General features: G+C 52.7%; 11 protein-coding genes across 11 annotated transcripts; 6 read left to right on the forward strand and 5 right to left on the reverse strand.

Annotated features, from left to right (window-relative positions):
- Positions 1–743: 743 nt before the first annotated feature.
- HETIRDRAFT_239283 (uncharacterized protein) lies at positions 744–1,950 on the forward strand (the record flags this gene model as incomplete). Its single annotated transcript, XM_009548205.1, has 6 exons — positions 744–815; positions 878–887; positions 952–1,005; positions 1,090–1,200; positions 1,263–1,579; positions 1,645–1,950. Coding segments are annotated over 6 exons (870 nt in total), but the record flags the coding sequence as incomplete, so codon positions are not given.
- A 467-nt stretch (positions 1,951–2,417) lies between these two features.
- Positions 2,418–5,676, reverse strand: HETIRDRAFT_451590 (uncharacterized protein; the record flags this gene model as incomplete). The annotated part of the gene is made up of 17 exons (XM_009548206.1): positions 2,418–2,597; positions 2,670–2,929; positions 3,003–3,172; positions 3,244–3,329; positions 3,398–3,520; positions 3,578–3,717; positions 3,784–3,950; positions 4,005–4,148; positions 4,207–4,262; positions 4,335–4,401; positions 4,461–4,539; positions 4,598–4,968; positions 5,021–5,100; positions 5,165–5,229; positions 5,280–5,357; positions 5,446–5,509; positions 5,569–5,676. The coding sequence occupies 17 exons, from the start codon at positions 5,674–5,676 to the stop codon at positions 2,418–2,420; spliced, it is 2,238 nt and encodes a 745-aa protein (XP_009546501.1).
- A 451-nt stretch (positions 5,677–6,127) lies between these two features.
- Positions 6,128–7,268, reverse strand: HETIRDRAFT_451591 (uncharacterized protein; the record flags this gene model as incomplete). Its single annotated transcript, XM_009548207.1, has 6 exons — positions 6,128–6,387; positions 6,456–6,531; positions 6,598–6,644; positions 6,710–6,772; positions 7,009–7,130; positions 7,183–7,268. The coding sequence occupies 6 exons, from the start codon at positions 7,266–7,268 to the stop codon at positions 6,128–6,130; spliced, it is 654 nt and encodes a 217-aa protein (XP_009546502.1).
- A 784-nt stretch (positions 7,269–8,052) lies between these two features.
- On the forward strand, positions 8,053–11,661 carry HETIRDRAFT_147766 (MAPKK-like protein). The gene is made up of 9 exons (XM_009548208.1): positions 8,053–8,357; positions 8,470–9,112; positions 9,264–9,540; positions 9,596–9,720; positions 9,796–10,236; positions 10,368–10,789; positions 10,857–10,993; positions 11,051–11,249; positions 11,348–11,661. The coding sequence occupies exons 2-6, from the start codon at positions 8,507–8,509 to the stop codon at positions 10,434–10,436; spliced, it is 1,518 nt and encodes a 505-aa protein (XP_009546503.1). The 5' UTR covers positions 8,053–8,357; positions 8,470–8,506; the 3' UTR covers positions 10,437–10,789; positions 10,857–10,993; positions 11,051–11,249; positions 11,348–11,661.
- Positions 11,144–11,523, reverse strand: HETIRDRAFT_451593 (uncharacterized protein; the record flags this gene model as incomplete). The annotated part of the gene is made up of 2 exons (XM_009548209.1): positions 11,144–11,290; positions 11,341–11,523. The coding sequence occupies 2 exons, from the start codon at positions 11,521–11,523 to the stop codon at positions 11,144–11,146; spliced, it is 330 nt and encodes a 109-aa protein (XP_009546504.1).
- Positions 11,662–11,834: 173 nt separating the features above from the next.
- Positions 11,835–14,240, forward strand: HETIRDRAFT_156419 (uncharacterized protein; the record flags this gene model as incomplete). The annotated part of the gene is made up of 9 exons (XM_009548210.1): positions 11,835–11,897; positions 11,965–12,036; positions 12,119–12,284; positions 12,359–12,411; positions 12,501–12,646; positions 12,714–12,816; positions 12,890–13,157; positions 13,259–13,709; positions 13,789–14,240. The coding sequence occupies 9 exons, from the start codon at positions 11,835–11,837 to the stop codon at positions 13,925–13,927; spliced, it is 1,461 nt and encodes a 486-aa protein (XP_009546505.1). The 3' UTR covers positions 13,928–14,240.
- Positions 14,241–14,366: 126 nt separating this feature from the next.
- On the forward strand, positions 14,367–15,870 carry HETIRDRAFT_384367 (uncharacterized protein; the record flags this gene model as incomplete). Its single annotated transcript, XM_009548211.1, has 5 exons — positions 14,367–14,991; positions 15,090–15,200; positions 15,261–15,312; positions 15,370–15,464; positions 15,544–15,870. 5 exons carry the CDS (start codon positions 14,367–14,369, stop codon positions 15,600–15,602), a joined length of 942 nt encoding a protein of 313 aa, XP_009546506.1. The 3' UTR covers positions 15,603–15,870.
- A 423-nt stretch (positions 15,871–16,293) lies between these two features.
- Positions 16,294–17,399, reverse strand: HETIRDRAFT_427159 (uncharacterized protein; the record flags this gene model as incomplete). Its single annotated transcript, XM_009548212.1, has 2 exons — positions 16,294–16,987; positions 17,047–17,399. The coding sequence occupies 2 exons, from the start codon at positions 17,397–17,399 to the stop codon at positions 16,294–16,296; spliced, it is 1,047 nt and encodes a 348-aa protein (XP_009546507.1).
- Positions 17,400–18,608: 1,209 nt separating this feature from the next.
- HETIRDRAFT_475444 (uncharacterized protein) lies at positions 18,609–20,259 on the forward strand. Its single transcript, XM_009548213.1, has 7 exons — positions 18,609–18,685; positions 18,768–18,990; positions 19,057–19,130; positions 19,200–19,515; positions 19,571–19,618; positions 19,679–19,847; positions 19,915–20,259. Exons 1-7 carry the CDS (start codon positions 18,640–18,642, stop codon positions 20,020–20,022), a joined length of 984 nt encoding a protein of 327 aa, XP_009546508.1. The 5' UTR covers positions 18,609–18,639; the 3' UTR covers positions 20,023–20,259.
- Positions 20,260–20,399: 140 nt separating this feature from the next.
- On the forward strand, positions 20,400–21,383 carry HETIRDRAFT_50985 (uncharacterized protein; the record flags this gene model as incomplete). Its single annotated transcript, XM_009547534.1, has 6 exons — positions 20,400–20,555; positions 20,640–20,742; positions 20,819–21,002; positions 21,063–21,147; positions 21,215–21,228; positions 21,287–21,383. 6 exons carry the CDS (start codon positions 20,400–20,402, stop codon positions 21,381–21,383), a joined length of 639 nt encoding a protein of 212 aa, XP_009545829.1.
- Positions 21,384–21,631: 248 nt separating this feature from the next.
- HETIRDRAFT_459074 (uncharacterized protein) lies at positions 21,632–22,452 on the reverse strand. Its single transcript, XM_009548214.1, has 3 exons — positions 22,111–22,452; positions 21,965–22,057; positions 21,632–21,906 (listed from the first exon to the last, which is right to left on the reverse strand). The coding sequence occupies exons 1-3, from the start codon at positions 22,397–22,399 to the stop codon at positions 21,854–21,856; spliced, it is 435 nt and encodes a 144-aa protein (XP_009546509.1). The 5' UTR covers positions 22,400–22,452; the 3' UTR covers positions 21,632–21,853.
- Between the last annotated feature and the right edge of the window lie 2,037 nt (positions 22,453–24,489).

A 24,489-nucleotide genomic window follows, 5' to 3' on the forward strand; every position in this document is an offset into this window, starting at 1 on the left:
TGCGGTGGTATCGCCGTAAGTACTCTTGGTTTCCGAAAAGTATTGAACCCAGTTGAAACATCTTCAGACACGGCTTGGAGGAATTCATGTAACATGAGCATAAACTATTCAAGCTCACCTTCTTGGCACACAGTACGGCAGTTTTTCTTCTGACCCTGAAAGAGGGGTGATGATTAAGTGATGATGGTGGAGGCGCCCATCATATAATGCCCTGGCTGAATGACTTGCGTTAGCACTGTCGTTCATGAAAGACTCATTCATTTTGTGACGCGATATGGCGCGAATTTGTTGAAAGATAGAACCGGGACTCACAAGGTTCTGTGTCGCTTCTTCAATCTCGCGTTTGAGTGCATGCCAGGAGCCTTTGATGACATATGTAACCACTACGCATAACCGAGTAACCGCCGTATAAGACTCGTATAAGTTAGAATCCAAGATGGAAAATATGATTTGAAATCACTCCAGGCATCCAAGGCACCGGGACATGTCGATTCACCTTCGGAAGTTTGCGATGATTACCAGTTGATTACCCCATGATGACGACTCTCTGAGTGGCAACTCACTGGCAACTCACCTTGCATGTAACAACCACCTGGCTACCAAATTCTCAAGCCCGATTTGCCTTGAATCTCTTGTACAAATCCGAAGCTTTTGGAATAATGGACGCCGCAGACTTCGATTGGCTCCAAATGCTATTTGGTCGTGGTTGGGAGGAACCGTTACCAATAGATAGTCATCCTCGACTTGAAGGAAAGGATATCCCATCGCTCGCGAAGTACATGAAATCGGACAAGTGTAAGAATGTGTTTGTTATGGTAATTACAGCCTCAAACCAACCGAATATCCTTTCGTTCAGCTGACCATCCGTGTTTCTAAGCTTGGCGCAGGTAAATCATCTGCACCCTTCGATTTGATTTGATATCTTCAATCTGTTGATGTCACAACCTTAAGGTGTCAGTACATCTGCAGGCATACCCGATTTTCGATCACCAAAGACGGGTATGTGTAATTAACATTCATTAGAAAAAACCTAAGTGTTGTGCTCTTTGCAACTTACAAGGTCTATATGTGTGTTCACTTGACATCAAGACGGACAGCGACATAAACTAACTGATTGGAAGACGAATCTTGCTAGACTTAATTTACCGCGCCCAGAAGCGGTGTTCGAGATGAGCTTTTTCCGCGTAAAGCCCCAGCCATGTAAGCCAGTCCTAATATCCTTGCTTCCAGTGGAGCCCATACCTGAGCTCGGCGGGCGATAGTCTACACACTCGCTAAAGAGCTCTACCCTGGGCGCTACCGACCAACGCTATCCCATACTTTCATCAAACTTCTTTCACAGAAGAACTTGCTTCGCATGTGCTTCACTCAGAACATAGATACCCTCGAGCGTCGCGCAGGGATCCCTGACGAGAAGATTATCGAAGCCCACGGCAGTTTCGCCACACAAAGGTGCATTGAATGTCGGAGACCGTTTGACGATGTCAAAATGAAGAAATTCATCCGGAAAGCGGCAGTACCGCGGTGCGAATACTGTGAGGGCCTTGTCAAGCCAGATATCGTCTTCTTTGAAGAATCTGTATGTCATTTCTTGGTTCTCGGCTCTCCCGCGTTCTCATGCTCCGACACTCTGGCTTCGATCAGCTTCCACTGGCCTTTACGCAGGCCATTCCCTCACTCCAAGAAGCTGATTTGCTGATCGTGATGGGTACATCGCTAACTGTTCACCCCTTCGCATCTCTAGCCAACCGAGTGCCGCCTGATTGTCCGCGGGTCTTGATTAATCTGGATAAAGTCGGAAACTTTGGAAGCCAGATCGACGATGTAGTGCTTCTTGGTGAATGTGACCGCATTGCGAAGCAGCTGTGCGTGGAGCTTGGGTGGGAGAAAGAGCTCATAGATGAATGGGAAGCCACTGCAGGGTCTGTGGAGCAGCATGATGCGGATGATGTTATGGATCAAATGGTTGGCGAAGAGCATGGTGCGGAAGACAATCTGACAGGTCCCAGCGAGAAAGTGGAAGATATTGTGGATCAGCTAGCCGGCGTTCTTGCCAAGTCTATGAACTTGATTGCGGACGAAAAGGAAAAGGAGGTAACTGAGGATGCGGAACAGGTAGACTCAGCTGTCCTACCGCCACCAAAGCGCGAGCAGGCTAGGGAGTCTGGAGTGGAGACTGAAGAGCCGCACGAGAAAAATGGCACAGGCCCCTTGATAGACAACAAGGTGAATCTCGTTTGAATCAGATACGAAATACGCGTCTACAAGCTCACTTAACCTTGCAGCCGTGATGCTTTGCTTGATTCTCGAGCCTCATATGCCTTTCTACGGCCACACGCTACAACAATACATTGGGTTGGTATACAGGATGGTGAAAATCGGAGAGAGACGATGTCAATATCTGTATGTGCTGAAATTTAGCGATTTAACTTCCAGAGCCCTTCTTTCGTGGTGACAACGAGCCCCTCTCGCTGCGCCGCATCCATGAATGCAGCCAGCTGATCAATCCTCCGATCGTAGCCAGGCGCGAACTTGAGCATGTTTTGTATTCTGTCGAGTGGGAGAGACCCCAGATTTGTGAGCATGCCCTCGATGAACTAAAACAAAGCGAAGTCAGAATACGGCTTTCAACGACGAGCTCGAGAGGTTGAAGAGTGGGGGAAACGAACCCTCCAAAAGACTTTCATCTGTTCTGCCTGTTGTTGCTGCACCGACAACACCGGCAGCAGCTCCTCGTTCTGTGCCCGCGTTCCAGATGGTCGTATGTGAGGTTCTGGCTGCGATGCGTCGACCTCTTCCAAAAGCTTGAATGTGTCGTCCTTGTCTTCTTTCAGCACGCCACGGTCCACCCAAGCCAGGAGAGCCTTGAGCGCTGACGTCCGGTCGACAGGGCCAACGCGTAATATTAATTCGTCAACCGTCCATACATCTGCGAGTAGAGCAGTGCGTGAGTGATCGGTCTATGTAACAGGGAAAGAACCAAGCAGCGCCCGTCAATATACCCTTTTCCGAGAACATCTCGATGAAGGCCGCTTCCAGAGGCGGCACGTCCGCGGTCACGGTTCTATCTTGCAACTCGATATCCAGATGGACCGAGCCGAGATGCGGGAGCCAGCGCAGCTTCTTATCCGGCTTGAAGGTTATGTACTCGCTTGCATATGAGCTTTGAATCCTTGGTGCGCAAAAAGGGTCAGCGTATTATTTATTACGAAGCATGGAGGGATAAGTGTTTTTGGGCCTTACTCTCGGAACTGCCCTGGCATGTCGAATGTGCTCGACTGTAATGGTGGCCAGAAGTGGCGGGATATTATGGTCGGATGCATGATGGACTGGCAGAAAGGAATTTAGAAATTCAGTGAAATGATTATCCCCAAGGCGTGGATAAAGATTGACATACGCTCTTTTGAGACTGGACGTGCTGGTCTATTCGACGCGAATCGGTCATGTCTTTCAACATGACCTCACATACCTGCAGCGGGCCCTCTCCGAAGCGAATTTTCAAGATCTCGATGTTACGACGCTGACGGTCCAAGTACTTTAGATGTGAAAAATAGGAGAGTTGAAAATAAGTGGCCACCTCTTTCTCAAAGTTACCGTCTGTGATAGCCAGTAGACGCTGAGCTAGGAGTACCTGCAGCTCTTTCACAAAGAGGTCCTTGGAGTCATAAATGCTGACAAGAGTGCTAATCACGTCGCTCGGTTTGTTCGTTCGGAAATCTGATAGATGAGTCAGATTTCGTGTGAACACAGCTAGAGTTTATTCAAACACAGTAGTCCACTCACCAGGCCCTGCATCCATGGGTTCAGGCTCCCAGCTGGGATCCAAATAATCATCAACCTGGACGCCCTGCAATGGTTGAATCGGATCGTTGTCGTCGACCAACGAATCGCCGCTTTCTCCGTCGCCTACAAGACTTGCGACAATACATCGGATGGTGTCAGGTTTCTCTCTGAGATCAGCATCAGTAACCTCAATACCTGCAGTATTCAGAAAAAACTGGTACCTCAGGTACCGTCGGATAGGATCAGCTACTTTGAAGAGAAGTACCCCTGGAGGGTCGACGATGCGCAAACATCGGATGATTGAGACGTATTGTGTGAGAATGTCCTTTGTGTCTGCCCCTGGATGCAAAAGCCGTTTTTTATTTCTGTAGAAGGATGGGGATGATTGAGAAGAAGAAAATCACCATGCCGTTCATGACTTACGCCTTACGAAGGGATTGGACCAATTCGGTTCGCTGGTCAACTCGCGCGAGGCATTCCTATGTTCGCCAAAAGAAAAAAAAAGTCGTATCGACGGCTTTGGGAGAACAGATACTCAGGGAAATGCAGACCTTCAAATCATGGAGGGCCGGCGTTGATTCTGGATAATCGATTATTATATCAAATATTTCCTTGGTCCTTTATGGTCAGCAACGCATGAGTCGACAGCAGATTGCATTCTGTGCTCACTCACTTACCGAAGGTCACAGAGGGTCTTGCAGACGTGGAAGTCGAAACGAGAACCAACTCCTTGAAGCATTGTTCGCGCCTCCTCCGCTAGACAAGTACGTCAAGTTTAGCTCTTAGTTGGTAGAGTAAAGGACAAGAACCGCACCATTTCTTGCACCTCTTGCGTATGGAAGTAGCATCCAGGGCACAACCTTGTCCGCCATCCAATCTCTAAGAATGGTCAACATGGGCTCGTCCCATCGACCTTGACATGTGCTCCGAACATGATTCTCGATATGTTCATAACAAACACTGGCGATCAGAGACTCGTAGCGATCGACGAGCCCCAGCATCTCGAACGCCGCCCAAAGCTTCGGATCCTGATAATAAGGCGCCATTGACGACAAAGGGTCGGTCGTAGCTTCAAGAGTGGCAGCTATGAGCTTCTTGAACCCCCCAGCAAAGGTTGGAGGCAAAGCGGAGAAGATGTGGGTCTGGAAGTGGACAACGTAGGTAGAAGTGATGGTGTGACCTAGTCTGGTGGACTAAGGAGGCTGGTTGAGGCACGAATGAGAGAGAATACACTCACTCTCCACCTGGCGCCCATGCCTTGTGCCATTCTGCGAGTCGGAACACAAGCTGAGCGATGACCCTGGGATCCCCAGTCGTCTGCCACGAGTCACATCCAACATTCACACACTGAAGCCGAGCACGAAAGGTATGTGGCTCATACCTCATATTGTTCCATGAACTTCGCAACATCTTCAGTGATAAGATACTTTCGCCTCCGCACATCCTCTGCAAAGAAATTCAGCACGCTAGCCGAACCTGATCAGACTGGCGCATACCGATAAAATTCTCGAGCAACACAGGTAGCATGCGACATTGCATCAACACATCGAAGGCACCTCTGACCTCCAGAGAGCCTGCGTAATCAGAGAAAGAGGAGTGCTTATGAATGTGCGCTCGTTTCTGGTTCCTATAGGTGGACGTAGAAGTGCTTCAAATGCTTACTGAAATCCTTAGGCGGATCACCTAGTTTCCTCGGGTATAAGAAGTCCGTCGAAGTCTTCCACGCCTGGGAGACAGCTCAGACTATTATTTCTACAAGTCCCGCGTGATACAAGCTGCTCATACCTCACTGAACGACATCAGACCTGCAATACCAGGCGCTTCACGGTTCAGGCGGGCAAATGCATCTTGCCATTTGGCGCTCACTTGAGCACGCACGGACTCGGAACCCATCGAAGCAGATATAAACAGATTACTTGAGCAGTGGAGGGTTTGTAGGGTTCTAGAGGAAGTTGTGATCCTCCCAAATCGAAGAACGTTTGGTGGGCAACTTCCCGAGAATGAGTTGAGCGCGACGCGGCGTGACTGAAAGCTTGTGTCACATGACCAGGGCGCGAGCGTGTTGGCACGCGTTGGGCTTGTTCGTAGCACAAGATTGTAGTCCTTGTATTGAAGGATCGCTTCAGAGGAAAACTCCATGCGTCCAGTCAGACACGAGTACCTCAAAACGAAGTTATGATATTGATATCGACTGATTACCGAGACCGTATTCTATGCACCATGGTCACAGACCTATAATAATCTCGCAGCTAGTCGCAAGCGTGAGTACACTATGCGTCTCGATAGCCTCAAGACAGCCTCACCCTCCGCTTGACACCACGCGCTCTGCTCCCTTACCCACTAGCTACACCAGCGCTGCGCCCGCAAAGCAAGCCCCGACATACACGATCACCTGCTCGAACCAGCCGCCCAGGACCTCGAACCCTGTCTTGAGGCGCAGATGGCCGACATCCACGCCGTCGATGGCCGCGGATAGGGCATTCATAATAGGGGCCGAGAGAACGCTGCCAATCCGGCGCGAGAGCATCAGGAAGCCGAAGAGCGCCATGGACAGCGTCGGGTCGCCCCTTGAGGGCGATACAACAACATCGGCATCGGCATCGACTCACACCGCATCTGTGTATGTATGAAGGAGTTACTTGGGATCAGCCGCACAAAGCCGGTCCATAAACTGATCCACCCGCCCGCCAGAATGCCATACGTGGCTCCGGACACCATCCAGCCGGCGACGATGTGTCCCGCGACTCCCTAGAGAACGAAAGTAGAGAGAGATGTCGCCGCGAGGGCCATCAGCCCTAGAGGCCAAGGCGAGACGTGGTCCGAGAGGGTGCCCATCAGGAGTCGGTCGACTACCGAAGCACCTGAAAACAGATGTGAACAGACCAATGAGATACGCCATTGAGCGACTTGCCAGAAATTCGCATACCATTCAGGAACGCGAGCGCGAGCGAAGAGCTCGAGGAGGACGCGTTAAGCGCCGATGCGCACGCTGCAACATGGTTCAACGGTGCCCTTCATGATTATAGTTTGTATGCGAAGCGCGAACGTACTCTACAGCCATACGTACTCGGCAGCCACACGATGGGCACAAAATATGCAAAACCCTGGACCGTATTCGCGACGACCAAATTCCACCAAATTCAGCTTCTCGCCCACTCCCTGCCCTCCGCATTTCTCCTCGCCGGGCCATGCACGCGTCTTTCTGTCAGCCGGGGCTTGAAGAACGGAGCGCCGGCAGAAGACTCGCAGGGATGGCTATGGACAGGCATCGCAGGGGGTGCGCGAGCCCGTAATGGCGGAATAGAGTAGGGAGAATCAGGGCGAGGAAGAGCCCCCATGAAAGGCTGCTAGATGATCCCGTGCCGCATGCGCTTAAATACAGGTGGAGGACGAACCTACATCGACGTGCGGCGATGATATGGGTAGCGGGAGGCAAACGGGTATATCACAGGCCCTGCATGCGCAGGTAAGAGCTCGCCGTCCATCATGCATCACGAGCAGGATCGGGAATACGCGCTGAGCAATAGATAATGCCAGAGGAGAGGGGGCCAATGAGAGGCAACAACACACCCGCGTGAGGCTGGGGCGCGGATTTGGGGTGGAGCGTTTGCGTTGATGCGCACGCCAGGCATATTATTGGACGGTAACCAGAGGGTTGGTTTATACAGGCCTGATACGTTTTCCAAGGCCTATAGTTGCAAGTTGGTCGAGTCATCTGTGACCGCTGTAAACTTCTGACAACCCGAGAAAAGGTGCATGACGCCTATATCGCCACGTAATCGGACATAAATACATGCTTGATACTCATCAGAGACATAAACAGAGAGGACAAGATAGATCACATCTCCGTTCACGTGCAGAGCACAGCGCAGGCAAGGCGCGCCGGACTAAGCGAAGCTGTGGACGTGAGACTCGACGAGAGGGGTCTAACGAAGCTGTGATTGATACACACGGAGCCTGAAGACCTGAGCCCGAAATTCTGGATCGCGATCTTTTCGAGGACTCTGCGCAGAGGCAAACCCAATGGGATTGAGACGCAGAGAGGAGTTTGCTTGGCGGGGTCTTCAAGACACCTGCGAAACCCCGGGAGTCGCATGCAGCGCTCTACATGTTACTTGACAGGACAGGCCGTGACAGAATGATCGTGCGCGATGCTTCCGGCCCTGGCTTTTCTAGACGATGATGACATCGTTCGCGGAGCAATCAAGCCACTTTGCTCAGCCGCAGGAGGCGTCATGAGCCCCTGTCAATGGTGGAGGGCTCTGGGGTGACCCCCCTGGAATGCAGATCGTTAAACCGGGACTCGTACAGGGGCTTCCAATCCGTTCTCGTGCACGCCCATGGACGCAGAAGACTACTGGGGTGAGAAACGCTGGGTGAACTATTAGATGGAATGACATCGTCAAATGATGGTCGCAAGTCGGGTGCAGTGCTATTGATGCGTACGTCCGACAGTAGTTAGACGGCAGACGACGGGTTGGGACGGTCGGAGACCGGGTCGTATCAATGAACCACTCGCAGAAAAGGAGCGCTGGAATCCCATTGTCGCCATGGGCCAAGAATAGCCGGCAATGCTGAAAGGCGCGATAATGAGCGCAGCAAGTACATCAGGGACGGGGGAAAAGATAGAGAGTGCGCTTATTGGTGCGCTTCGTGCAGACGAACAAAGGGTCGAGACTCGCTTACCTAAGGACCAAGCTCGGTATTACTGGCAGCGTGGCGGATGAGACGCTCGCCCGCGACCGTGCTCGCCGACGCAGCAACCGCTCGTTCTCCCAAGCCCATCCTTCCCTCCCTCCCACTCCCTCACTCACACCGTTCCCGTTCCTCTCCTCCTCGCGTCCCCGCTTCTGCCTCGCCACATCGCGTCGATCTCCCTTTGTGCCCCTTGCACCCCATGGCTACCCCCATCCGCAAGAAACGCAACTTCAAAGCCCTCCAGCTCGATGTCGCGCAACCCCCTCCGGAGCCCCAGCCCCAGCCCCAGCCCGTCCCCACGCGCCTGGCACCCGCAGCGGGGGGCAAGAAGCGCCCTCCTCCCATGGCCCTCAAATCTTCCACCAAGAACGACTCCTCCACCGCCCACGGCGCCGACGACAATGGCCTACTCTCCGTCACGAACGGCCCCACATCGGCCCCCGCATCGGCCCAACGCACGACTTATCACACCACCCTCTCCAACACGCTCGCCAACCTCGACATGAACGCGGAAACAAAGTACGATCTGCGCGATGAGGACCTGAAGGATCTGAAGGAGCTCGGCCAGGGCAACGGCGGCAGCGTGAAGAAGGTTGAGCACGTCCCCACACATACCATCATGGCGAAGAAGGTGCGATCATCCCCCCATATCGTCCCGTCCCGTCCTGTCTTGTCTCTTGTCGGTGCTGACTAAATCGCATTATGTGCGCCTAAACTAACTCATCCGTCCTGTCGACTGCGCTCTCTTCCGCCCAAATGGCCCACGCGATCGGGTGGCGCAGATTGTGCTCATCGACGCTAAGCCGTCTGTGCGGAAGCAAATCCTGCGCGAGCTGCAGATCATGCACGACTGTCACTCCGAGTACATCATCTCCTTCTACGGCGCGTTCCTCTCCGACCCCAACATCTGCATCTGCATGGAGTTCATGGACAAGGGTTCGCTTGACGGCATATACAAACAAATTGGCGCCATCGACGTCGAGGTGGTCGCCAAGGTCGCTCTCGCCGTGCTCGAGGGCCTCACGTACCTGTACGATGTGCACCGTATCATCCATCGTGGTCCGTTTCTCGACATTTCTCAGGATCATCTAAAGCTCATATCCATCGCGTATAGATATCAAGCCGTCGAATATACTGTTCAACTCGAAAGGTCAGATCAAGATCTGTGACTTTGGTGTGTCTGGCGAGCTCATCAACTCGATCGCGGACACATTCGTGGGGACATCGACGTACATGAGTGTGCGTCCTCTAGCCTCTCCTCACGCTCGATTGTCTACCCGTTTTTTGCTGACGTTGGCTATTTATGGCGCGCAGCCGGAGCGGATACAGGGCGCGCAGTACACCGTCAAGTCGGACGTGTGGTCGCTCGGGATCTCACTGATCGAGCTCGCGCTCGGGCGATTCCCGTTCTCCGACTCGTCCTCGGATGACGATTCTGACCTGTCCGACTTTGAAGGCACGCTCTCACCCTCACGGCCCATGTCGCTCGGGCTGCCCCCGCCGCGCGGCAAGTCCAAGCCGATGCGCAAGGGGCTCGACAGCAAAGAGGCAAAGCGGAACAAGCGGAAGAGCAAGGGCGTGAGCTTGCAGGGCGGCGGGATGACGATGAGCATCCTCGAGCTGCTGCAGCACATCGTCAATGAGCCGGCGCCGAAGCTGACCCCCGAGGGCCGCTTCCCGAAGGTGGCGGAGGCGTTCGTCGACGGGTGTCTGTTGAAGGACCCGGACATGCGGCAGACGCCGAAGGATCTGCTGGTGCGTACCTCTCTTCCTCGCCCCGCGCTTCTGCAGCACCTCGCTGTCGGTGGCGCTGTGGAACGGGCTTTTTTCAAATACTTTCGCGCCTTGTTGATCATTCGCGTTCTCATTCGTCTCTTCTTTGGCAGCAACATGAGTGGATAGTGAGCGCCAAGATGTCGACATTCGACCTCGAAGCGTGGGCGAGCACGTTTTGAGCCGTGTTGACTGCCTCCAGTCTGACCAAGCCCCCTACAACCCAAGGGGAGTTCGATCGTCGCTTCTGATACCCTCTGCCTCAGGCGCGCGGGCGCTCGCGCACGGACATATCTCCATCACCTCATGCACAAGTCATTTCCACGCACATACACATCTAAAACTGTTGACAGTGAGCCCCTGCCCTGCCCCGCCATCTTTTACTATCCCACCTTCCCACCTGTGTGCCGTCTTAGGCCTCGACCTGCTCCGACCCGACCCGACCTCCCTCGACTGGTTGTTCTGTCTCGATTTTTGGTTGTCTCTGCCGTGCGCCTCGGGCTGGGCTGGGGGCGAAATGATATGAAAGCGCGATGTATGTATTGTTATAGAAAGAATGCATGATGATGATGATGATGATGATGACGGCGACGACTACAAAGATAACGAACGAATTTCTGATGATCACGGGTGTTCGCTGCGAGGCGTGCTGTTGTTCGGTGTCTGTGATGTTCTGCTCTTCCAATCTGAAGTCGGTGGATCGTTGGGAATGTTCAGTCTATTTTTGAGGACCAGGCAAGTGGGTTGGCTTCCGCTCTGGGGTGCCGTCGATCGTTCATGCTTGGATGCTTCACAGCGCTGCTGCACCGTGCCTAGTGTCTATCTGGGCGGCGGATGGGTTGGAATGCCTGAATGGAAGAAGCCAGGAACGGCGCCAGTTTAGCGCCTCTCAGAAGCGGAAGCGGGTCCTGTGATAGGACGGGGCGGCACGTGGTGTGACGGGTGATGCGATGGCCCAATGCAGGCTTGAGAACGTTCCATCCGGCGCGTCGAAGGTGAGCGTGTTTGTTCCCCACGGCCGAAGATCGCAGTGCTCCTGCATTCAACGGACACCTCTCGTCGTGTGTGCTCGGCTGCTGATGTTACCGTCCAGCCCGTGCGAAGGGTATATATATCATTCCATGCTGCGATGTCTGCGCCCGATCGCCCCCCATCACACGCACCAGTGCATAGCTCGTCTGGCAGCACCGTCGACACGTCCCCATCCCCATCATAATTCACCGTCGTATCGCCATCATCCACCCCAGTGCCGCCCACGGCGGTCTCCATCGCTCAGGAACCTTTCCCCCCCTCTCTCTCGCTAGCAAGCAACCTGGTCACACTCAGCCCCCCTGCGTCCGGGGCGAGCAAACTGCCATTCCTGATCGAAACACCGACGCGACAGTGCGTGCGTGCGTCCGAGATTGGAAGCCCGAGACCTCCCTCGCAGCTTTCCAGTGCCAGCCCGGATCCTTGCATCCCCGTGCGCTCGATTTCTCGCCAGCCTATAAATGGCGGGCATCTCTGCGGTCGCCGGTCCATCGACCAGTCCCCCCGCTTTCCCTGATCCCTTCTTGACTCTACCGCTAACGCCCCTCGTGATGAGACCACCGCGCACCCTCGTGCTCTGCTTCGACGGCACATCCAACGAGTACGACGCCAATGTCCGTACGGCCACGCGTATCCTATTCCAGGAAGGGGCACTGATGCGGCGTGTGTGACTGCGCGCAGAACACGAACGTCGTCAAGCTATTCTCGCTGCTCAAGAAAGACAACATCGACCAGCAGATGTGCTATTACCAGGTGCGCCCGCGCGCCGCGTCTCGGCAGGCAGCGCGTCGCCGCTCACGGAGCAACGTGCGTTTTTCGGTGCGCATACATCCAGGCCGGTGTGGGCACGTACTTCCAGCCGGGCGTCGTCTCGCCCCTCTTCCAATGGGGCGCAAAGATCCTGGACGAGGCCGTCGCCTGGTACCTCCCGGCCCACGTCATGGACGGGTACAAGTTCCTCATGCAGAACTGGAACACCGGGGACAAAGTCTGCTTGTTCGGTAACCTCCAAGTTCCGTCCCTATCTCCCCGCTACCTTCCTCTGACGAACGTGCTCTCCTTTGGGTCTGATCAGGCTTCTCTCGTGGCGCATACACCGCCCGTGCGCTTGCTGGGATGCTCTACAAGGTACGTACATCCCATAGACGCGGATCTTGAGTCTATTTTGGGAATGGCAGGTGAACTGGTGCTGAACGGCCGCGCGCACACACACACAGGTGGGCCTCCTTCCGAGGGACAATGAAGAGCAGGTCCCGTTCGCGTACAGGCTCTACGCGTCGAGCAAGTCGACCGACCTGACTCTCGCTGCGGGCTTCAAGACCACGTTCTGCCGCGACGTGCCGATCGAGTTCGTGGGCGTCTGGTGGGGATATTGTTCTTCCGTAGTGTGCGCAATAATTTTGGAAACTGAATTGAGATTGACGCTGCAGGGACACCGTGGCGAGCGTCGGGATAGTCATGACGAAGAGTCTACCTTTTGTCTCGACCAACAACGCGATCCGGACGTTCAGGCACGCGCTCTCTCTCGATGAGGTTCGTTCGTTCAGTATCATCTATTTCTGTAGACTTGTTCTATCTGACTGACATCCCCGTGCGCGCCCTCTAGCACCGCGCCAAGTTCCGTCCGAATCTATATCACCGTCCCGAGATGACGCCGAGCGGCCTCGCCACGGTCGACTCGTCGCAGCACCCTACGCTCTCCGCTCTCAGGATGAAAATCCGCCGGAGCTGGCAGGAGAAGAACCGCAAGTTCGAGGAGGCGATGGGGTACGGTGACGGTCACGATGTCGATACTGGATCGAACGGGAGCGGCACGCGCTCGCCCGGGTGGACGACGGATGTATGCGAGGTGTGGTTCAGCGGATGTCATAGCGGTGCGTGATGGCGCTCGTTTCGCCCTTTTCCTTGGAGATGCGTCCGTGGGGAGGCTTGCTTATTATTGGTCCCTCGTGGCTGTTGTGTTTTCGGATACTAGATGTGGGCGGCGGTGCGGTGACTGATGCGACGGAGTACGCGCTGGCGGATATCCCCCTGCGGTGGATGGTCCGCGAGGTGATGCTCGCGCAGTGCGGGATCACGTTTGAAGAGGCCGCACTGACGCGCTGGAACATCCCGCTGACGGCCACGGAAGCGTTCAAGAAGCAGACGTCGAAGCCGTCGTCGCCCGCCCCGGGCGCGGCCTCACCTGTGAGCGCGAACGGGAAAGACAGCGTCGAGAACGGCAGCAACGGCGGCAACGGGCAGAACGGCAAGGGCATGAAGAGGGCGGACTCTGTCAGCAGCTGGGTGGCCACGAGGGAGCTCGCGGACGCCGTGCAGCCGATGGACGACGAGCTGAAGAAGCAGCCCTTGTGGTGGATCCTCGAGATACTGCCCACGAAATACTCGTATCAGGACGTGGCTGGCAAATGGATCACCTTCTGGAGGTGGGTGCGGTTTCTGGCCCGTCTCCATGCACCGTCGGCTGACCGGCTTCGTATGTGCTCTTTTGGTTTTGTCGTACAGCATCCATCTTGGCCGCGGCCGATACACGCCCCCGCAGCCCAAGTTCCACGAGAGCGTGAAGGTGCGCATGGAGGACGTTGCGCTGAAGTATGCGCCGCGCGCGATATACGACAAAGGCACCGAGACGTACGTGCGATGACGATACAGGTCTTCGGACAGCTGTCGGGTTTCGATCGTGGATAGGACAGTGGACTAGATTCCTGTTGCTGTGTGTTTTTTTGACTCGCTCGACCGATTTTATGAGTGCTGGATACTACGGGCGTTATATGACGAATACCTATGATTTCTTGGTCTATATGTGTTCATGGATCGTATTGTTGGTTCTTGAATCGAGTCACTTGTTGCAGATGTAATAGCTAAAGGATTTCGGATATCGGACCCAAGCTTTACACCCATAACCCTAACCCATGTTCGGGCAATATGATGTTGTGGCGAGTTGCGTTGGCCAAGTCACTGACTTGCTTGTAAAGCTACACTGTCACCCCGCGTATTGGAGCCTCACATACCGACTATCTCCTGTGTAAGGTCGCTCACTTGGATTTCGCAGCGTTCAATTAGTACTGTCTCATCCGTCCGCCATGCCACCACGACGCTCCGCCTCTCCCAGCCTACCTGAAGACAGACAAGCCTCTGGCAGCCGAGGCTACCGAGGACGCAGGAACGACGACCGAGAATATAGCAGAGATCACAGAGATAAAGAGTCCAGGCCATATGGGCGCGCTGATAGAGACAGAGGCAGAGGCAGGGGCGCGGAGGCGGAGAGCTTCAGGGAGAGGCGGGGCGGAGACAGGTATCGCGACCACCGGGACCGCGACGACGACAACGGACGTGGCCATTATTCTCGAAGCAGAGACGACCGCCCATCGGAGAGGCGCGCGCGCGAGGGCTCGAGTGAACGGAACGGGCGCGGCGGTCCCTCGACGCACCGACGATCTGCCTCCCCACGGCCCTCGCGTCCGCACTCGTCGCGCCCGCGCTCGCGGTCCCATTCGCGCTCGGCGGTGCCAGAAGACAAAGAAAAGGAAAAGGAAAAGGACAAGGCGAAGCCGAACTTTGGCGCGTCAGGGCTGCTGGCCGCTGCCACGAACACTGTCAAGAAAACGGACGGTACCTCGACGTTGTTGAAGTACAACGAGCCGCCGGAGGCGCGGAGGCCCGTTGTCGGATGGAGGCTGTATGTGTTCAAGGGAAGCGAACAAGTCGGTGCGTTCTGGCTCCGATGCCCCCCCCCCCGCTGTCAGTTTGCTAATCCCAGCTCCGGCGGCGGAAATGATCGAATATCGCGCGATTGGGATGTACAGACCTCCTCCATATACACCGACAGAGTGCGTACCTCATTGGAAGAGACAAGGCGGTGGCGGACATCACGATCGACCACCCTTCTTGCTCGAAACAGCACGCCGTGATACAGTGTAAGCCCTTCCCCCCCTCGCGTCCCCCCTTCGGCCCGCTCATGCGAACGTTGCGTGAAGTCCGGTATGTGCAATCAAAGGACGAATTCGGCGTTTCAAAGGGAGTCGTAAAGTGCGCGGTGTCCTGTTCCGCTTCCCGCACGCACCTGTGCTGATGGCTCGTTCTAAGGCCTTTCGTCATCGACCTCGAGTCCACGAACGGAACGCATGTCAACGATGAAACGATACCGACCACTAGGTTCTACGAGCTCCAAGCGAGCGACGGTGCGCCCTTTCTCTCCGAGCCGTGCTGGACACCTGATGCTCACTTCCGCTTTGTTCTGCGCGGATGTCGACATTGCAGTGCTGAAGTTCGGGCAATCTACCCGAGAATACGTCCTTCTGCATGATGAGGCCGCGTGAAATCGGCCTTCATCGTCCAATTAGACTCGACGCCGCGTTATATGTCGATACCGCCGATTTGGTCCCATCTTGATGCCATCGTACCGCCTCCAGGCAGGATCCGTGAGCGACAGTCGTGAAGGAGCGTGAAGGGCGCGTGCAGGGACCGCTTTTGTCCGCCTAATATGGACAACGTCAACTGCAGCTCCGAAGCGCTTCTTGACAGGGCGGCCCCTCGTTTCTTTGCTTTGTAGTCGTATGACAGCTTAGCCGAACACGTTTGCACGCGACATCTGCGCGTGTGCTTCTCGTCGTGCTTTGTGCGCCAGCCTATGCTTTGTGCGCCTCGCTGTGCACGTCTTCTCTGAGGGAATATTCCACTAGAACATGCCTCGGAACAAGGCGGTGATCAGAGACAACGAACAGTTTGATAGCGATACAGATCCGAGGTATTACAGAGATAGACGTGTGGGTAGGTGCGTTGGATGGGGAGAGCAAATCGTAGGACAGAAAAAATATAGCGAAAGCCGTTATAGTCGGGAATACACGAGACGGGGTCAGTACCTGAGGTATCGGTACAAGCTAATAGAGCAATGCGAAGACGGGGGAAGGCTTGAAAAGAGAACAGAAGCAGAAATAACCTGTGGAGCGAGAGACTAAACGATCTATGCAAGTTGTGTACGAGAAAGGAGGCTCAAGGGGCACAGCCCCATCAGCAGTCCCAGTCCAACATCGCGTGAATATCACCTTTGCAAGTGATATTCGCGTTGTCCAGATGGCGCTTGAGCGCGTCGCGCCGGCTGAACCTTTTGCTGCACCCGCCGACGAACAGTCTCTCCGCCTCTCCATAAGCAATCGGAGTGCACTCCGACGAGACTCCATAGTCGTCCGCATGCTCCATGGGCACACCACGGCAGACCCACTGCCCCCCCTTGTGCGTCAGAATGTGACGCTTCAGGTCGGGCATGCGCCCGTTCGATTGTACCCAGCTGCAATGAGGGCACTTGAACGACGAACGTTTGGACGCGTCCGGGAAGATGGGAGTCGACGGGTCGACTTGGGCATTCCGCGGGCGGGCCTCGCGACGCGAGACCCGCGGATCGCGGGGAAGGGGAGCCGAGCGTGGGCGTTTGGAGGAGGAGTCTGGAGAGGAAGAGGAGGAACGCGAGACCGTGGACCGGCCGACGATGCGCTTGCGCGAGTTGAGACGGGGGGAGGGGATGTACTCTTCGTCCGAGGAACTACCCTTGCTTTCGTCCTCGTCGTCAGAGGGGACGTCGAGCTTGGGGGGGAGGCGAGACTTCTTGCGGGCCGAACGTGAGGAGCTGGTCTGGCCAGAGAATATTAAGGAGGTGGTATCGGGTTCTTCTGTCGGTAGCTGGGACAAATTCATTCCCGATCGAGGGCTGTATATCGAGGGCGAGTTAATAGATAGAAGGCAAGCGAGATAGGGCTTCCGACGTACGCATCCTCGAGCACGGAGATTGGATAGGCATGGCCACCCACCACACGGTACAGTTCTTCGTGCGTGTACCAGAAGGGATCCTCTTCCGCGTCGCTGTCGCTTTCCGAGTACTCGATGTCGGAATTGCCACCGTCCTCGTTCATAGTGGAGAGGGACGAAGGGGGGGAGTCGTCGTATGGCATGGTAAGCCGAAAGGGCTCGATAGTCTTCGGGGCCTCCTTCTCTTCATATTCAAACGTGAAATCATAGCCCTTGTGGTCTTGTACGAGCCAAGAGAACTCATGAAGATCATCTTCGGGGATGGGGGGATCGAGCACGGAGTGGTAAGAAGTGGAGGAAGCGGAGGAAGACATGTTGTAAGACTGCGGCACTGCTGGACGAGGAGAAGGCCATGTCTCCTCGTTTTTATACCCAAAGACATGCCCTTTCTCTCGCGATGGATGGTTGTGCGGACGGTGTCTCGGATGTGTCCGTGGCGATTTCAAAGCCCTCTGGCTTTTGTTCCCTTAGGCACGGGTGGCGAAAGGAGGATATAAACGGAAAATCGGGGGAAATTGTCGACGAGACAAAGAAACAAGCTCGGACCAGCTCGAGGACACGGCATGCTTGGGTCTTCCGAGCTCCCGACTGGGCCGATGATGCAGCTCGTATGCGTGTCGCGAAGGACACAACGCTCCCCACCATGCTCAAGAATGAGTCGGCCCCAGCCTTGGAGGAGTTTGAGTTTCTGTAGTAGTTTGCTATCCTCAAGGTCATCCCGAGGCAGCCAGCACCCAAAAGTCGCCCAAATCGGGAAGCGTGACTGGATACCAAACTTGTCCAAATGGGGTAAGGCACGATATACAAAGCATCGACTACCCCCCCACATGGGAAAATTATATCGAAGGAGCGGGGCATCTAACTCCTCAAGCACTCACCTCATGTATCTATTGCGGCGCGATCGTTTACTGATTCGAACGAGGCGGAAAGGCACTCAATGAGGCGGAAAGTGCCGCGAGAAACTCAGTGAATGTACTTATTGCCAAAACATAGGAGCAAAGTTAGAGTCGGTGAAGCTCCAGTCACCTCGGTATGGGAAGGCAAGACGAGAAAGATGTGCCGTTATCCAACTCATGCAGGACAGCATTCGGTTCTCGGGCTCAGCACGCGACGTCATAGAGCATAAGGGATTTCCGACGGGGAGTTGGAGGTCTTCTAGTAGCGATGATGGTGATCCACGAACAAAGAGAATTAGGTGCCTCGGCGCTCGACCCTGATGGTGCTGATGGCGAGAGGGCCATGAGCGAGATCGGTATGCTTCCCTCGCGATTGCAATTCTGTGCACGATGAACGGCGAGTTGGGCGGACAAGGAAACGTGGCGTGTCTGGGGTACTCATGGTGGCCAACTGTGTGGCACGATCGGTCCTGGAGTCCTCGATTTGTAATTGGACGATCTCCGATTGCAGGTAGACGTATTCCTCAGAAGCTCTTGAGCGTTCGAACCATCACGACCTTTCGGCGACTGAATCTACAAAGGAACAGGACACGGCGTTGTCTTTGACCAAGCCAAACGTCTGTCCTCGTTGGAAAACATCTTGATTATCAGCTCCACAATGGAAAGGAGGCGCGGCCATTCGAAACGGCCAGCAACTAACGAAGGTAGGACAGATTCCGACTCATTGGATGCTACTCAGACATCCCTGGAAAATGTAATCCTGATCTTTTCTACCTTGTCTTACAGAACTTGAGTGCTGGTCTCACGCTGCAAAGTCACTGTCTGTGCTGTCCAATCTATGTATGGCCTCGTCTGCGCAGGATGCTGTTGGGAGGGTCAATCGACTTATCCTCGCATGGCCAAATGACGAGACGCTGCCTGCCGAAGGCATGGATAGCGTCAAGACAGTCTATAAGAAGCTGTCTTCTGGTCTTAGTGAAATCAAAACAAATTCAGAACGCGAAATCAAGTAGGTGTTCAAATCTACAGATGCCATTTGGAGGGTCGTTTGGAAGGTCTTGATACTTCTTAATAGGGCTATGGATGACGCTGTAGAGCAGATCGGCGTCTTGATTGCTCTGCGAAAGGCGTCAGAATCTACACCCCCAGGTGAAAACCTCTCTTGATTGAATCATCAATATCACGGCGCTCAAATATATTTTCTATTCAATGCTATAGAAAAGAGATACAAGCGCCCTCGCATCCATTCTCCGCCACCGACATCAACGCCACCAACACCAGCGATAGCATCAAGTACTCGTGGAGCGTCCATCCCTGTACAAACGCGAGGATCCGTGGGCCCTCAATCTACCATTCCCTTCTCTCGTGAGCCTAAAGCCCGGAGAGAAGCTTTGAATGCACAATTGCCATTGCAAGTTGGCAGGGTCGTCGCCTTCCACCCACCCGCAAAAAATGACGTCGCGAATGGTGACTCCGACGACACTACGTGGATCCTCGCGAGAGTCACGAGGTGCATCAATCAAGATAAGAATAGGTTTGCGCTATTGCCATCTTCGCGCTATAGCTTCAAATGCTGATGTTTGAAGCAGATACGAAGTTCAAGATATTGAGCCACAGGACGATGGACAACCCGGACAGTGCGTACATGAGAGCATGCTACACGTGGCACTGGAGTTTTGTTTGACCGTTTCTACAAGGTGCTACAACACAACTCTCCGAGCCATCATACCTCTCCCCGATCTCGAAGCTTCACCAAGTAATGCGGCACACCTCAATGCATATCGAGAATTCCCGGTCGGGTCAACGGTGATGGCCCTGTATCCGGACACAAGCTGTTTCTACAGGGCAGAAGTCATCGGGGCACGCGTGAGTCAATTATGTTTCATGCTTTCTCGTTCACTTCTCGTGGTTCACATATTCATGTTTGGCTCAGTTTCAGGCCAAAGGTGAAATCCCGGCATATAAACTCAAATTTGAAGACGACGATGACTTGGAACAGACAGTACATGCGCAGTATGTTGTTGAGTGGCCTGGAGCATGATCCTTTTTTGAATTTTGGTCCATGTTCGAGTTTTGTGGTTCTTGTTTTCCTGCTTTTGCTCTGCATCTATGGCATGATGGCGATACTTATTCTAGAACATGAGTTGAATATCGACAGTCGGTATCTTGGACAGTCTTGTATGATAAATGTAGAGTCTTGTCTTTTGTATGTTGGTCATCATCGTACTGTACGAGTTACTGTACGCTACGGAAGAGTTCCATCCTGGCGTGAGGTTCGAAGGTGGAGTGCTATTGGCTCGGAGCCTATTCAATTACAACGTGAATTGCCTTTCATGAATTCATCCCACGAAAGCACCGACGTCGTTCCATTCCATACTATCCACTCTGCGCAGTGTCACTCCTAGCCAGAGCCCGAAAATGCTCGAAGCTACCCCCGCGCCGTCCATCTTCACCCAAACGTCCCTATTTTCCCTTCTTGGCGTAGCCTCTCTCGGCCTGATTGCATACACGGCCTCGCGTACGTTTTTGCCCAAGACAATTCGATGGCAAGATCGGTTTGCATTCATCTGGCTTGTACGTGCTCTACATGCAATTGGCATGCGACGCCTCGCGACACGTTGTATATCGTCACGTTACAACACTAATGCAGAACCACAGATCTTTGATGCGCTCATTCACTTCATTTTCGAAGGAAGTTTCTTATGGCTTTCGATGTTCGGAAGGCAGGTGAACACCAGCACTGGGATGTTTGCTGAAATGTGTAAGTTCCTCGCAGTGTCTCCTTCCCATGCCTCTTCACCTCTCTATGACCCGTCCTTGATGCGGTACTGGTATAGGGAGAGAATATGCTGCGGCCGACTTCCGATGGGGTTTCTCGGACGAAACTGTGGTGTCCCTCGAGATTCTTACTGTCCTTGGTGCGGGCCCGCTTGCCTGTTATATTGTATACCAGATCGCCAGGCAAGACCCGGCCAGGCATTATTGGATAGTTGTGTTGAGTACCGCAGAGTTGTATGGCGGGTGAGTGTTCTCCGCCATGTTCTTGCGATGGGTCGCCTGATATCTTGAATGCTTACCTAGGTGGATGACGTTTTGCCCAGAATGGCTTACCGGCAGCCCGAACTTGGATACATCAAATCCTCTCTTCCTATGGGTATACCTTGTTGTATGTATCAAACTTGCGCATACTGCAACACTTTCATGCTTTGACTGATACCTTCTGTCCATCATAGTTTATGAACACGATGTCAGTTAAAATCTTGTTTGTTGTTTGTTACCCTCCTATTGACGCACTTCTTTTCTAGTTGGGTGGTCATCCCGTTCTGGTTGCTGCACGATTCGTATCGCCACATTGCTGACACGTTAAGATCGGCACAACCCAACTCTAAGAAGACTCTTTGAACCTGCAATAATATATCTTGATTTTGGACTACAGTCATATTCCTCAACCGAGTCTTTATCTCAGCGTGCACAGAAAGGCTGCTTTTACACCACAATCCAAGAGTTCGAACTGGCGGACGGTGGTCAGCGAGTCAAGCCTTTCCGAGCCGAGGATTTCGAATCTGAATTTCTGACGCTTATTGGACAATAGTGCCTACTGATAACCAGTTCTAATTCAGTCGAATTTAGCTCACACAATATTGTGGGTATCAAGAAAGCCGATGGGCATAGTGGCACAATGCAGTACAGTAAGTGCTATTGCGTATGCATGGGCGAGGGTAGTACTGAAAGTAAGCAAGCTGCACACAAAGTAGTGCGTCAAAGTCCGTGAGGAGTCACTAGTCAATGTCCGTCAGAGTGAAGGATTCAAGATTTGGAATCCTTTGCCCTCAACAGTTCGTCATATGGTATCGTCCCCTGAGCCCGCGCACTCAAGCTTTAAAGATGGTGAACTGGGGAGAAGTATTGCCAGAATCACCGAACACTGGTGCCAACATTAGCTGACGCTCTATGTACGACACCCAGATATGAACATCACTTACAAACTACAACATAGTCGGTCCGGGTGTCCACCACGGGGACCGTGAAGGTGACATTTCCTCCGCTGAGGGGGAAGTTCACAGCGAGAGGCGTGTCTGCAATACTCACAACTCAGTCACGGAAGAAGCGAATGATACAAAACACATACTGATGTCCAGATTTTCACTCCCGTTTTCCAAGTAACCGAGGAGGAGCATTCCAGGAGAATCCTGCTTCTCATCGGGGATATCGGAGGTATCCCATGTGACGGTTTGGTTTGAACCCGTCGTCCAAATCTGGCCTGCGGTGGGGGCTGTGACGTGGGGACTGTAGACGATGAGGGTTGCTGGACCCTTAGGACCAGAGGAAGCAAGGTTGGCGACCTTTACAATGGGAGTCGCGGTGACGGCCGAGGCGGTGAGGACGATGGCTGAAACGAAGGTGGTGAAGAACTTCATGGCTACGGTCGGATGATCTCGGGTGAAGTGAGGGTATCGAGGATGGCGGATGGGAGTGAGGAAGGAGGGGGAAAGAAGGAGGAGAATAAGAAAATGAACGGCGGACGTTCACACTTATATAGGTTGGCACGGAGAATGAATGGAGCAGGTTAGAAAGGGTGGCAACCGGGGACAATCAAGCATGACACGAACATGATATCAGAATGCTCGCCTATTCGGGGGACTGCGGTGACGCCATCCAAGGAGGATCACAATGTACGAACCCTCGAACCGCGATTCCACCAGATCCGCCAACGGTGGCCGTTTGTGAGCCTTTGAAGCACTTCCTGGTGTGCAAGGCTTCAGGCTTTCAGAGCCTCGCAACTGAGGCACCATGCGCTTCTGAGGTCTCTCTACAGCGTAGCCAAAATTGGCCCTTAGTCGCTTCAGCCACGCGAGAGTGGAGTTGGCGCCAATTAGAAGCACCCTGCTAGTCTGCGATCCGTCCTCCCATTTAGGCAAGTCTAGTGTTTGCGACGCTTAGCCGATATGATATTCTCTGCCAGCGGAGAATTGGGTTTAATTAATTTACGAGATGTTTAGAGCTGTAGATTCAGGCAGATCTATCCAATATTTTTGGAGTTGGCAGAGGTTGGCAGGTGGTACTGCATGGGCATGTATCCATGTCATCACTACCAAGTAGAAAATGTCTACTAAACTCAAGAATTGTCCTTAAAAGCTGCATGCATCAATGTACTAGCATGCAATGTATAGATAGATTTGATAAGTGTTTGGTTGAGAATATAAGACACCTGATCAAAGATGCCTATACAGTATAATACAGTGATCCAGTATCCATGCACAATGGAATACAACCACAACCAATATACATTATGTAAAAAAAAAGACCTTATTAAAAGTTCTTGAACTGAATTACATCTGGAAAACCACCCCCTTGTATTAGCTCTGGATTATATCTAATAGTGTCTAAAAGTATCTAAAAGTGTTAATAGCATCTAAAAGTGTTTAATTTCCTAATTAGGAGCAATATATTGTGAGCATTGGATTAGTTTCTAATTTCATGATATTAGCACTAATTTTATACCAAGAAGTCTTTAATTAGCAGTAGGAAATAGTAAGTACTACTGCTCTATCAGTGAGAAGGTAAAGATGTGGCACATTCTATACTGTTTCAGCACATTACTCTCTATTATATATACCTATGCCATTATCTTGTAGCTCTTTTGCTGACTTTCTAGTTGCCTTTACAAGGGACATAGAAAGAGAGAAATGTGCATTAATGCCCCCAGCCACTTTGTTGGCAGCTTGGCAGCTGCCACAAGAGGCTGTGAAGACCTTGGTACCTTAGCCTTGCATACAAAATTATTGAAGTTGTTATTGTCAGCCAATGCCTGCTACTGGTCATTACAAGACACAACATACAGGTTGGGCTTAGGGATGTGCTACATGCAGCCTTGTAGACCTTGTCTATTAGTGTAGTGGTCAATACTGTCTTATGTAGCACACAATTATCATTACCATTGATATTACAATTTTCAGCACCATCCACATTGTTTATTGCCTTATTATACAGAAGATGCTCAAACTTGGTATTTTTCTCTAGCTATTGGGCTATGGAAAAGACTGCCATGTAGGAAATATGTGCACCAAGCATATTAAGATTATCTCTAACAATCTTGTGCTTATATATACATAGGCATGCTATACATATACCCTTGTTCCCATCCTCTACCTCACTAGTGGCCATTTGGAAAAACCCTCTTTCTTATTGGATCTAAATTATTGATAATTATTGATAATCATGTTTTTGATCAAATTTGCAAATTAAGGTAGCATTGTCTATACTAGTAGAGTCCCATTGAATATTACACTTAATCATAGTTTTACACATTCTAAATCCAAATTGTGTACGTGCCATAATTTGTTTTTACCCTATATAAAGTGTATTATTTAATTTCCATTGGTTTATTATCTTCTTAGCTAGTGTTTAAACTAAATCCTAAAAGGCCTGACTTTTTGGGTATTTATTGACTCATCTATTTATTAGATAGAGGAAAGATAGATGTTGAATAAAATCAGAGATGTTGAGA

The sequence above is a fragment of the Heterobasidion irregulare genome (assembly GCF_000320585.1).
Source record: "Heterobasidion irregulare TC 32-1 unplaced genomic scaffold scaffold_05, whole genome shotgun sequence".
NCBI lineage: Eukaryota > Fungi > Basidiomycota > Agaricomycetes > Russulales > Bondarzewiaceae > Heterobasidion > Heterobasidion irregulare.